Genomic DNA, 12,723 nt, shown 5'->3' with positions numbered 1-12,723 from the left:
TGCAACAAATTGGTCCATATTTGTAATCCTCTATGTAGAAGAGACCACACCATCAGCAGTGAATACAGTGGACTAGATTAAGAGAAGTACAAACACATTGCCTCATTTGGCAGGAATATTTCAGGTTTTGGCTAAATAGAAGGGAGATAAAAAGGAAAGTGTTGTTCCTCTCTTCAAGTGAATGGGAAGGTGTCATGGAATGCTGATAATCCAGCAATACAGAAATGGGCCAAGATATTGTGAAGAAATGGTACCTTCAGAACACTTAGAGGAGGAGAGGAGAAAATGTATTTGGTGATGATATCATGCTGGAAGAGGCAGAAAATGGTGAAGAATGACTAAACTGAAGGCTACTGGGGTGGATCATGTGAAGAGGGGAACCCTGTCATGGCTCTGGGATGGAGGGGGAAAGGGTTAAACTGTGCAGAAGTATGGGAAATGCTTCAGACTCTGCTAACAGTCCTAAACCTCCATCATTCACAGAACATTTTAATATCACAGTTTATTTTGGTTATATGAACTATGTATATTTACGTACTTTGCATTCTGTACTCCTTGTAGTAGCTGATGTGGTCTGACTGTGGCTATGCTTGGGACTGCAGTAGCCACTATCACTGTCAATGTCAGCTTCACTAGCTCCTTGTTCGCTTGAAGATTCAGCAGCAGGGTGAGATGCTCTTCTTCTCCTGACTTTTGATTTCCAAATCAAGGGGCTGGCCCTCTCGGTGTGTGTTTTATTGGCTACATCCCCAGGAAAATCTTTTAATAATAAAGACAATCACATTTACAATTGAAGATACAGATTATAACAAATCTTTCAAATAATTGCAGAGTTTGATTTAGCACCATCCATTTAGTGCATCAGTTTTGAACTACCAAAACAAAGCCATATTTTAAAGGTAGAGAACATTGCCATAAAGCAGCATCAACAACCATGTCTGTTCAACATAATCAAAATATTTCTATTAAGCCTTGCAGAACAAAGCATTAAAATACTTCCTCACAACTGTCTCAAACAAAAGAAGATTGTACTCATTAAGTTTTCATGACTAGATGTGCAAAACTGCAAGCAGACAGGTTGGACCGAAGGGTCTGTTTCCATGTTGTACATCTCTATGACTTGAAATTTAGATAGCAGAATGAAGCTCTGGTATTACATATGAAAACTGTTTTCCACACACTACAATAATTTGCTAATAGAATGTGCTTAAAGCAGGTATAAGGAAAGAAGTGTGGCACATTCTGCTTCTGGATTTGGGATTATCAATCAACAGCGAATTTTCAAAGAATAATTTCATAAATGCACAACTATGTTCATCATACTGTGGCCATTTTAAAATTATAAAATAATATTCCTCATTTCAGTAACTCAGTCACCATTATGAGCTTGAGAGCAGTACAGTCCAGTGAGGGCCTCAGGACTTTCCTCCCCCCATTTCTGTTGGAGTTGCTAACTTCTGCAGCAGTTCGATTGCCAACAGCACAGGGTTGCACTGAAGCTCAAAGCAGAAAAGGACCCTGAAAATGCATCCACTTTCTGACATTCTAAAAGATACTCACATACTATGTGACTTAACATTTCTGTAGTACCTCTAAATTCAATTTTGTTCTTTTCCTTCTCACTCCTTTCAGTCTGCTACAGAAAATATTCTTGTATCACATGTTCCAACTGAACTTCAATGTCAGTTTTAAACCATAGTAATAATAAATTGCTAGCTTTGAATTTATTATTGCCAAATGCTCACTATTATTAACACAAAGATGTTTTCACACTGGCAAGATAAATTAAGAAATAAAATATTTGTCACTTCGTTTCTAAATAAAATTGCTCATGGGATGTTCTCTTGATTTCAGGATTTTCACTCAGTAGTACTGGAGGAACAGTGGTATTATTCCAAGTCATCAAGGCGAACTTACAGGTGGCGTTCCTGTGTATGTGCTGTTATTATCCTTCTAGGTGGTAGAAATCTCAGGCTTGAGGGATGCTATCAAAGGAGCCTTTGGTATGTTACTGCAGTGCATCTTGTACCTGCTAGACACTGCAGCTGAAGATGGCAAATGGGATGCCAGTCAGGTAGGATGCTTTGCTCTGAATGGTGTCAAGCTTCTTGAGTGATCTCAAAGCTGCATTCATTTAGGCAAGTGGACAGTATTGCACACACTCGGGTTGTGTTTTGTAGATAGTGGACAATGGGTGAATTATTTGCTGCAGATTTCCTAGGTTCTAGCCTACTCTTGAAATCACATTATTTACATGGCTTTGCCAGTTCAGTTCCTGATCAAAGAGTCACCAGAATATTGATAGTGTGGGGTTCAGCAATTATAGTACCTTTGAATGTCAAGGAGTAATGGTTAGATTCTCTTGCTCACTAATCTGACTGCAACCCAAATCCACACTCCCACCTACTGATAAACAAGGGTGAAAGTGATTAACATGAATACATCTACTTCTGCCTTAAAAATATTCAAGGGCGCTGATTCCATCACCTTTTCAGGAAGCAACTTCCAAAGACTCTCACTCTTCACAGAAAAAATTGCTCCATCCTTGTTTTAAATGGGCAACTCCTGATTTTGAACCAATGACTCTGGTTCTACCCACACCAACCCAAGGAAACCTAAACACAAATAGAAAGCGGGCCATACCACCAGTGCTTCATCTGGAGGCTGACTAATGACGTTACCTAGCATGGTGACAAAATGTTTGAAAACAAATCCTCCAGCTCAGCAAGCAAACCTACATCCAGGTTGTACCTTCTACCCATGAAGAAACATACTCTATCAACTATCCTATTAACAATCCTCAGGATCTTGTATGTTTCATTTGTTGTATGTCCCATATTAATTTTAATGTATCATATTATAGGTATCATCAGTGAACAATCTTACTTCTGACCTCATGATGGAGGGAAGTAACTGACAAAGCAGCTGAAGTTGGGTTTGCATTCAATACTACCTCAAGAAACTCATGCAGCAGGTTCTCAGGATTGAGTTAATCAACCAAAAATCAGAATGTCCTCCCTCTGTGTGAGGTATGACTAACTAGTGAAGAGTTTTCCCCAATTCCCATTGACTCTAGCAAAGCTCAGGTCTATGATACTGTACTTGGTCAAATGTCACCTTGGATGTACTCTCACATGGCCTGTGATGTTCAGCTCCTTTGTCCATGTTTGGAAAAGCGCAGCAGGTCAGGCAGCATCCAGGGAACAGGGCTTATGCCCGAAACGTCGATTCTCCTGTTCCCTGGATGCTGCCTGACCTGCTGCGCTTTTCCAGCAACACATTTTCAGCTCTGATCTCCAGCATCTGCAGTCCTCACTTTCTCCTGTCCATGTTTGGCCCAGGTGAGAACAAAGTCAGAAGCAAAAGATCAAACTTCTGCATGTGCTGTTTGACAGACTGAAAATAATCCATTCCATCACTTTGCTGATTATCAACAGTTGGCTGATAAAAGGAAATCAAATTTAGCCTACTCCTTGTGCACTGGACGTAACTCGACAAGCTGTATTGAAACACCATGGCTGGAGACTTGGCTAGTTCTATAGTAGGAGTCTTCAATATGATTATTGAAATGCTGTCAGACCCCAAAAAAATGTAGTACCATTGTCTTTAGCCTTTTTTTTGATATTATGGATTAAAGTGAACTGGCTGAAAACTGTAATCTGTGATATTGGGATGGTCTCAGGAGGTGGCAGAGATGGATCCCTGGCTATTGATGGATATAAAGATTTCTGTCTTGTCTTTTGTACTGGGCTCTCCCGTTATTGAGAGTTGTAATATTTGTGGAGCTGCCAGTTCCTAAGAGCTGTTTAATTGCCTGGCACCATTTATACCTGCTTGTGACAAGACTTTCCATAAGACCACAAGATTTCAGAGCTTTGATCCATTACACTAGTTGGGGGCATTTCTTAGACAGCTACTTGCATTATTTCATTATTGAGTTTAGGGTAACTATATCAGAATTAAGTTTCTTGGTTTGGTTAAGTTTGACCAAGTTCTGGTAAGCTGGGAAATTAAGGTTCCTTACCTGTTTGCTGACTGGCGTCCACCAGCAACACAATCTTCGATCTATTTTCAGGACCCGAGGCACTGTTTTCCTTTTGAACAGCTACGTTTCTCACCAGAGGCTTGGTCGTTTTCAAAACCTGCACAAATAAGAAATGCAATTCCTAACTCAAAATGAAAACAGAGAAATTGCTGTTATTTGTCCTAACAGTTAGCTACTCCAACAGCTTAGCAAGCTAACTTGTATTCGTACAGTCTGTTTTACACAGCAAAATATCTTCACAGATGGATTCCGACACATAAGGAAATATTAGATGTTATGATCAAAACAGAGGGGTTGGGTTTAAGCAGCAGTTTAAAAGGAGAAATGGGAGATGGAGAGGTGGAAGGGGAAATAAAATACTGGGAATGCAAATCATGACTAAGCAAGAATAGTTAGAGAACAAAGTGAAACATCAAGTTTGGACAGGTTCAGACATGGCTAACCAAAGGTTACACATGATTAGAGTGTGTTGGGAAGGCATTGGCAGGTGCCTAAAATTATAGTAAACACATAGCAGCAAGGTTTCCATAGATTAAGAGGGAAAGAGAGAGAAAATTGTTTGGATTTTGTTTAATACAAAGTATTCACAAAATCAGTAAAGATTCTGCCACATTAATATTTCGCAAAATTAGCTGACAACCACCTTGAGTTAACATGCAAGACAATTGATTTTACTAACAATCTTTATGTCCACCTCTTCCAATATCTTTGCATATCATTACAAAATTGACATTGGTGGTTTTTATATCAAACCATCATGAGGCGTTAGCTACAAGCAAGAGGACAAATGCTGTCTTTTTTTTCCATTCAAGGTTAAATTTTCTAAACCTAGATTCTCAATAGGTAAGTAAATGGCATGAGTTAGATACTATGTTCCATGAGATTTTTTTTAAAAAATGCACACAGCTGGCATAACTTCACCCCTTTAAAAAAGCATGAGTCAGAATTCTGACTCTTATAAGGTCAGCACAACCACACTAAATCAATAATGTCAAACTATCAGAAAATCAGATTTGGCACCAACAGTCCATGATAGTAAAGGGAGAACAAAAACCCCATAAAAATCAGTTCCTTTGTTATCCAGTGACTTGAGCTGAAAAATGCCACAGGCAACTTGCTGACTTCCCCATAGAATTTAACAGCTTGTTGATCATACCTAATTTTATTCACAAGTAATGGTCATCTGGGTAAGGTATCAGTGAACACAACTCCATTTGTTGGTATTCAACACTTCTAAATGTGTATTGCCCAAGTAGTATGGAAAGGGGGAGAATGTAAATATATATAATTACGATCTTTATTTATCTAACCGAAATCATGCTTAGCATTCTAAAGGAAATGTTTTCACTCCCACAGGTTCAGATGAAATTGAAAGGCTAACTTTCAATTGGAGCAAGGTGAAACAGGGTCATTCAATTCTGTAAAGCATAAACAGCAAATACAGCTGGAAATCCTTACCTTCGGCACTGGACCTCTGCTGGTTCTGCTTCTCTGAGTGCTAGCTTGGCAGGCTTGTCCGGCAGTAACAGGTCTTTCACTGCAGTCAGACAATGCATTCACCACATTGGCTGGCTGGAAAGGTGCAGTGTATGGTGGAGGAAAGGGAGAATAAAAACCCACCATTGGTGTGCATGGTGCTGGCATGAGCTGGTAGTAAGCATAATCTGTAGAAACAGGAGGCTGTGGTGTTGGCAATATGGGATAGGCAAGGTATGGTCCTGATGAATTTGGATTCACTTGCTGCCACCGAATATCACCATTATACACAGGCAATTGCCTGCAATATAATACAAAAGGAAAGCATGAAAATAGTTTGAATTTATAAAACTATATTTATTAACATATATTCACAATAACACATCTGGTCAGACTTTTTTCAAATATTACTCAATCTCCATTGAATTGTTGCAATGAATTGGAAGGCGAGCAGTTTTCTTTTAAAAGCATGAGGCCATTAAGCACAGGCATCAAATCCTGTCTCCCACCATTTGCAGAAATACAGATTCATTTAGGCAGTTTTTCTCTCTTGCCTTGCTTTTTTCTTTTCACTTGCCCAAGAACAGGACAAATAGCTCAGCTAGAATTTTGCATTTCACTCCTTACAGTCAATTACTTAATGCATTTTGTATGCCAGGCTGCATGAATTGAATGCATTACCAGCATAAGCAACAATGTCCATTAAACATTTTATCAACTCCAATTTCATTCATCTCCAACAGTTCTTTCCTAACTGCGCCATCAGCAGTTGTTGCTCTTCCAGAATCAAATCATATTAAATTGTGCGCTAGTTGGACTCCACAGCTATTTTCAGTAGCTTTTATCACTAAGAAGGTGCACTAACCTGCACTACAGAAACTGCTACAAGATTGACAAACCTACCTGTAATCCAAAACCTGTTTCTCTTCCAGAACAGCACCATGTTCCTCATGCCAACAGTCAGACAGTACTTGACAGTGCTGAACTATAAGTATTTTGTTAACACTAAAGCACAGCCAGCATGAGGCTAGTAGAGGCTAGTACAATTGCAACATTTAAAAGGCATCTGGACGGATATATAAATAGGAGGGGTTGGGAGGGATATGGGCCGACTGCTGGCAGGTGGGATTAGATTGGGTTGGGATTTCTGGTCAGCATGTACGAGTTGGACCGAAGGGTCTGTTTCCATGCTGTACATCTCTATGACTGTATGAGACAAGGACTGGCTCATGCCCATAGGGCTAAATGTAATTTGGTACCTTCTGTCACTTGGTACCAGCCTTTCATTTCCTAGGCTTTGTTTTCATTGTTTCATGAGATGTAGCCATTACAGCATTTGTCACTCATTCCTAATAGCCTCAAAGTGCAGGTGGTAAGTCACTTTCTTGGACCACTGCAGTCCCATTTGCACAGGTACACCCACAGTGCTGTGAGAAAAGGAGGTCCAAGATACTTGATTTTGTTAAAGTGAGGCAGCAGCAATATAATTCAGATTCAGAAGTTCGGAGGATTGAGGGGAAATTTTTAGGTGGTGGTCCCACCTGCTGCATGGTCCTTAGAGGTGGCAGCTTGCATGCTTGGATGGTGTTGTCAAAGGAGGGTGGTTCAGCTGCTGCAGTATGCCTTGTACATGCTACACACTGCGGCTACTTTGCATTGGGTATATGGCTGCAGCATGGCAAAGACGGTTTTTGTTTTGTTCACTCCTGATATGTGGGCATCACTGGCTGGCTCGCATTTATTGCTCACTCCTAGCTGCTTAGCTGCCCTTGAACTGAGTGAAATCACCTAGCAAGTGAGACACTTAAAGTCAACCAGATTATGGATCTGAAACCTGTAGGTCTAGCATCACATGTAGGCCAGACCAGGTTAGGATGGCAGATTTCATTCTCTGAAGGCCAGTGAGACGGATTTTTAAAAAGAAAATAGTAGGCAATGGTTTTGTGGTCATCAGAAGAGTGTCAATTCCAGAGTTTCTTTTTACTGAATTCAAATTCCAACATTTGTCATGGCAGGACTCAAACTCAGGTTCCCAGAACATGAGTTGAGCTTCTCGATTAATTGTCTCGCAATCATATGACTAGGCCATCACTTCCCCTAAAATTGGAAATTAATATTTTCCCAACAATCAGTTTTCAGAGATGCCACCAAAACTTATTTACAACGAAATGTCTCCTTGAAAAGGCTTTCACAGAAACATAAGGATGTCAATGGTTCCAGGTGCAAAATCATCAAAAGTTAAGACTATCACTATAACCAAGGTTTAACAATAATACACAATAAATACATTGAGACATACTTTTTTGTTTGTGATGAGTCTGTTGTACTGCATTTAAAAGATGATTTTACCGACAAAATAGAATTAAATTCTATCTAGAAAATTTAACATTTGAGCCCTAAGATCTGACCCAATGTTCCAAAAGGTTCTGTACTACAAGTTTATACTGACCCATTTTCTAGCAGAGGAAGAATGCCTCAAGGACATTGTTAATTTGATCAAATTCAAAACTCGAGGAGAAAGTGAGGTCTGCAGATGCTGGAGATCAAAGTTGAAACTTTATTGCTGGAACAGCACAGCAGGTCAGGCAGCATCCAGGGAACAGGAGATTCGACGTTTCGGGCACAGGCCCTGAAGAAGGGCCTGTGCCCGAAACGTCGAATCTCCTGTTCCCTGGATGCTACCTGACCTGCTGTGCTGTTCCAGCAATAAAGTTTCAACCAAATTCAAAACTCAACTACTTTCACATCATTTTGGGGTCTGGAGATATTTAACTGACTGTATTAGAAGACTTGCCAATCTTCACTTGAATTCAGTATGAATATCGCTGACTCTACTTTGACACTGAGAAATAGTAATTGATAATGGTTATTTTAAAGTCTACTAGTAAGCCTGTTACAAGATAATAATATGTCCCAACAAACTATCCCACTGGAATCCTTGGACCATCCTGCTTTTGACATGTTTGCAACTGTAAACTGCAAGACTTTCTAAATCCTCAATCTCAAAAACCAATCTTAGCTTCTAACTGATATTCAATCTTTCCCTTCACCCCCCAACCATACATACATACACACACGAAAGGAAGGCTGGGAAGTTTTCCAAAATTTGTTGTGCAATTTTATATTTTGGGAGGATCAGTGCAGAAAAATGATTTATGGCGGCACAGTGGCTCAGTGGTTAGCACTGTTGCCTCACAGCACCAGGGACCCAGTTCGACTCCTGCCTTGGATGACTGACTGTGTGGAGTTTGCACATTCTCCCAGTGTCTGCGTGAGTTTCCTCCGGGTGCTCCGGTTTCCTCCCACAATCCAAAGATGTGCAGGTTAGGTGAATTGATCATGCTAAATTCCCCATAGTCAAGGGTAAATATGTAGTATAGGTCTGGGTGGGTGTGTATTTGCATGAATTTAAGACATTTCAGTGTTCAGGAGTTTCTTCCTGAAACCAATTCAATTCAACTATCCAGATTTATAACAAAGTTTACCAAATGACATTCCATAATAACCAATCACGTGTGATGCTAAAAGAAAAATTGACTTTAAAACTTCACCATATAATTAACAAATCTGAATAAAAATTATGCAAAGGTACAATTGATTTGTGCACCTCTACTCACCTATTAGATTGATTTTCTTGCACAAAGGGATAACAGGTTATCAAGTAGCTTGGTATAGGAGGAGCTTCGACACCAGTACCATTTCCATCATTAGGAAGAGCCATAGGAACAAGAATATCAGTTCCCTTCTTCTGGGGTATAAATGGTTCTACTTCTGCAGAGAGCTGAATATCCTGAATAAAGTGGTGAAAAAATTCATTACTCAAAATGAAATTAGAGGTGACACACGCACACAAACAAATGGAATTTATTCCACAAAATGTATGCTTGAACATCTGACTAATGGCAGCTTTTACAAGATCAACAGTACAAAGTACAAAAGGATAGTACTCAACCTGATTTTTATTCTATATAGGCATAGAGTCAGAAACATACAGCACAGAAACAAACCCTTTTGTCCAACTCGTCCATGCCGACCAAACTTCCCAAACTAAACTAGCCCCACTTGCCTGTGTTTGGCCCATATCCCTCTAAACCTTTCCTATTCATATACCTGTCCAAATATATTTGAAATGTTCTAACTGTATCTGCATCTATCACTTCCTCAGCAGTTTATTCCACAAAAGAAACCACTGCGTATGGAAAAGGTTGCCTCTCAGGTCCCTTTTAAATCTTTCTCTTGTCACTTTAAAACTTGCCCCCTGGTTTTGAACTATGTTAATGACATTAGTATGTAATTAGTACAGCTAAAACAAAACTTTGAATATTCATTACTCAGTTTAATTAAAAGATGTACTTAATACTGTTAAAAGAAAATGCAACAACAGGATACAGGCTTGCAAAAAGGAAAACATTTGAGCAAATAACCCCAATTTATTTATTCATACCGGTCATCTGACTTCCATTCTATTAAGCAAATCAAGTTCCAATGAATCAGCATCATTAAGGATAAAATAAGCTAAAGTAATATAAGTTGCAATATTTTCTTTAAGTTCTGACTTTTTAAATAATTGGACATGTACTTTAGAAAGTCAAGAGGTCCGACACCATGGTGCAAAGTTTACTTATCACTACCTGCTTAATCTAGGCTTGTGAACCTGATTCCCCCTCCAACATAGTGATAAGCCAGAATTCTTTCTCTCTGCAACACTTCCCCTGTTGCTACACAGCCACCTCACAGATTGATCCTAACCCCACATTTGTTCTTTATTCCTGCCACATTACCCCACTAAGAGCAGAGACCAATCTATCAAGGATGTAAAAGCATAATCAGTTCAATTTCTGTGATGGCATAAATATATTACTTCAACGTCACTCCTTCACACCATAGAACTACTGGGCCTCCCTAAAGTTAGACCCAAAAAAGGCTCAGAGGACATTAGCTGAAAGGATTGCCACTTTTCATTTCCAAATGTATATATTATCTTTCACATTAATAATGTTTGAAAAGTAAGCAAAACAAATACATATAGAAAAACTGAGGTATATCAATTTAACAATCTTCACACATTTTATTTGCTTTCATTATACAGTAATTCAAATGTATTAAGTCAATAGATACTCGAGTTAAGTACAGCTGTCATGTACTGCACAGTGCAAGTCAATTTTGAGACCGAAGCTACTTGTGGTCAAAATTACATGTTTGTTGCAACATAATTCAGTCCTCATCATCTCAAAATATTGGTGTTCAATTAAGAAGTTATGACTTAGAACAAGCCGCTTTCCTCCTCAGTGGGGAGATCTCAATTTCAGTTACTCCATGCTGCAAAGCAAGTAGAGAGGGATGAAAATATTGTTTTAAGTATCAGAAACAATCCTGACTCTGTAGATCCTAGCATATGGTCTCATCTGTTTATTCATCCACTGTTGATGCTTCTTTCTGTTTTAAGATCTCTCACTTTCCTTCTTTTAGTTTATGCAAAGCTATTTTGTTCAATTGTGGGATGCAAACATTGCTGGCAAGATCAGTATTGGCTGACAATCTCTAATTGGCTGTGAACTGGTGGAGGTGAGCACCTTCATAAATCAACACAATCCATGTATTGGAAGTACACCTGCAGCAGTGTTATGGAGTTCCAGATTTTCCATCCTATGACAGAAAAGGAATGATAATATATTTCCAAGTCAGGAACTGGTGGTTCCAGTGATGGCGCGACCAAGCATCCACTGCTCTTGTTTTTCTAGGTTGGACAGACCACAGGTTTGGAAGGTGCTATTTAAGGAGCCTTAGTAAATTATTGCCATATATCTTGTAGATAGCTATTGTGCACCAATGGTGGAAAGTGAGAGCGCCCAGATTGGTGATAAGGTGCCATCAGGAGGCTTGTTTTGTACTGGATAGTGTTGAGCTGCTTCAACTGCAGTCATTTGGTCAAGTGAAGAGCATTTCATTACATGTCCAACTTGTGGCTTATGGATGAAGAACAGCCTTTGGGGAGTCCAAAGAAAAGCTACTCATTGCAGAACAGCATTCCCAACCTTTGATCTTTTATCAGATATGGTCCAGTTAAGTTTCTAGTTAACGTGAACCCTCAGGATGTTGACAATGGGATATTTAGCACCGGTTATACCTTTGAATATCAAAGAAAATGTCTTATTGGTGATGGTCTTTCCTGGCACTTGTGCATCACAAATGCTGAGGCAGAGTGGAATGTGATCTGCTCTTTTGTTACACCTCACTGTAGCAGCAAGTTGGAAATCAGGGCCCACTATTCTTGGAATCATCAGAAACATTAAAACATTTATCAAAGAATACAAAGTCCCCAAATTTACCTGGCTGATAGTTTAACAGAAAATGTAAATAATAATTGTTAAGTACAGAAATCTGATGTATGATAAATAAATAAATAAATTCAAACCATGGGTAAACAACTATGGACTGTTAACATATAGCTTTACTAGCTAATTCTCCAACCAACATCCCCACCCCCATCAAAACACACCCACACACAGAAACAGACAGAGAAGAAACCTTGGTGGCATGCGTGCAGGGTAGCCAAAATACTGTGGAAACATTTCAAAGCACTAGCCCTTAGGATTCATGGCATGTCCTTTTGTTTCCCAAATCCTTCAGGTGTCAGACCTTTTCCTTCAAGTTCTTTCACTTCTCAAAAGGAGGTAGAGTGAACGGTTCACAAATTATTAAACTCTTTACTGACTGGTTGAAAACAACAGCTAACAGCAACTGGTTGGAGAAAATAACTTGCTTTCTTTAGTTAGATGTACTTTCACTGGAGAGAGAAAGGGACACCACTTCCCTTTCAGCAGTCCTAAATCTTCTGATAATTTTATTCATACTCACAAGCTGTTCAGTTACCCAGGAATCAGACAGCTGTAGTCAAGCTGATGACTTTTGACATCCACACTGGTCACAATTCCACAAAACAATCATCAACCTGTTGTCAGGTACATTTCACTTTGTATATACACTTCAGTGATGTGCTGCCTATTTAGACCTTGCCAAGCAACAATGAGTTTTAGTAACTTGTTTTTTTTAAGGAAGTACAGCAACTTGTTCCACAGTGCTTTGTTGTCAAACAGTCTTTTATCAAATTCAGTCCTTGCTTAAAAGTGAAATAAAAATAAAAGATGCAATCTTGACAGTATCTTGCCTAGGTGTGTGGAATGTTCAATCTTAAATATTTG

The 12,723-nt window shown here is 39.2% G+C and overlaps 1 protein-coding gene across 3 annotated transcripts in view; it reads right to left on the bottom strand.

The window, feature by feature from the left end:
* secisbp2l (SECIS binding protein 2-like) overlaps positions 1-12,723 on the bottom strand; it is an 89,547-nt gene that overhangs the window by 43,303 nt on the left and 33,521 nt on the right. For all 3 annotated transcript variants that reach the window (XM_043677423.1, XM_043677424.1, XM_043677426.1), the window contains 4 exons: positions 9,139-9,311; positions 5,504-5,822; positions 4,025-4,142; positions 539-759 (listed from right to left, as the gene is read on the bottom strand). In XM_043677423.1, the coding sequence (XP_043533358.1) occupies positions 539-759; positions 4,025-4,142; positions 5,504-5,822; positions 9,139-9,311 (831 nt within the window). The remainder of the gene's footprint in view (positions 1-538; positions 760-4,024; positions 4,143-5,503; positions 5,823-9,138; positions 9,312-12,723) is intronic.

The sequence above is a fragment of the Chiloscyllium plagiosum genome, chromosome 36 (assembly GCF_004010195.1).
Source record: "Chiloscyllium plagiosum isolate BGI_BamShark_2017 chromosome 36, ASM401019v2, whole genome shotgun sequence".
NCBI classification, from domain to species: domain Eukaryota; kingdom Metazoa; phylum Chordata; class Chondrichthyes; order Orectolobiformes; family Hemiscylliidae; genus Chiloscyllium; species Chiloscyllium plagiosum.
This window is presented reverse-complemented; position numbering and strand designations above follow the sequence as displayed.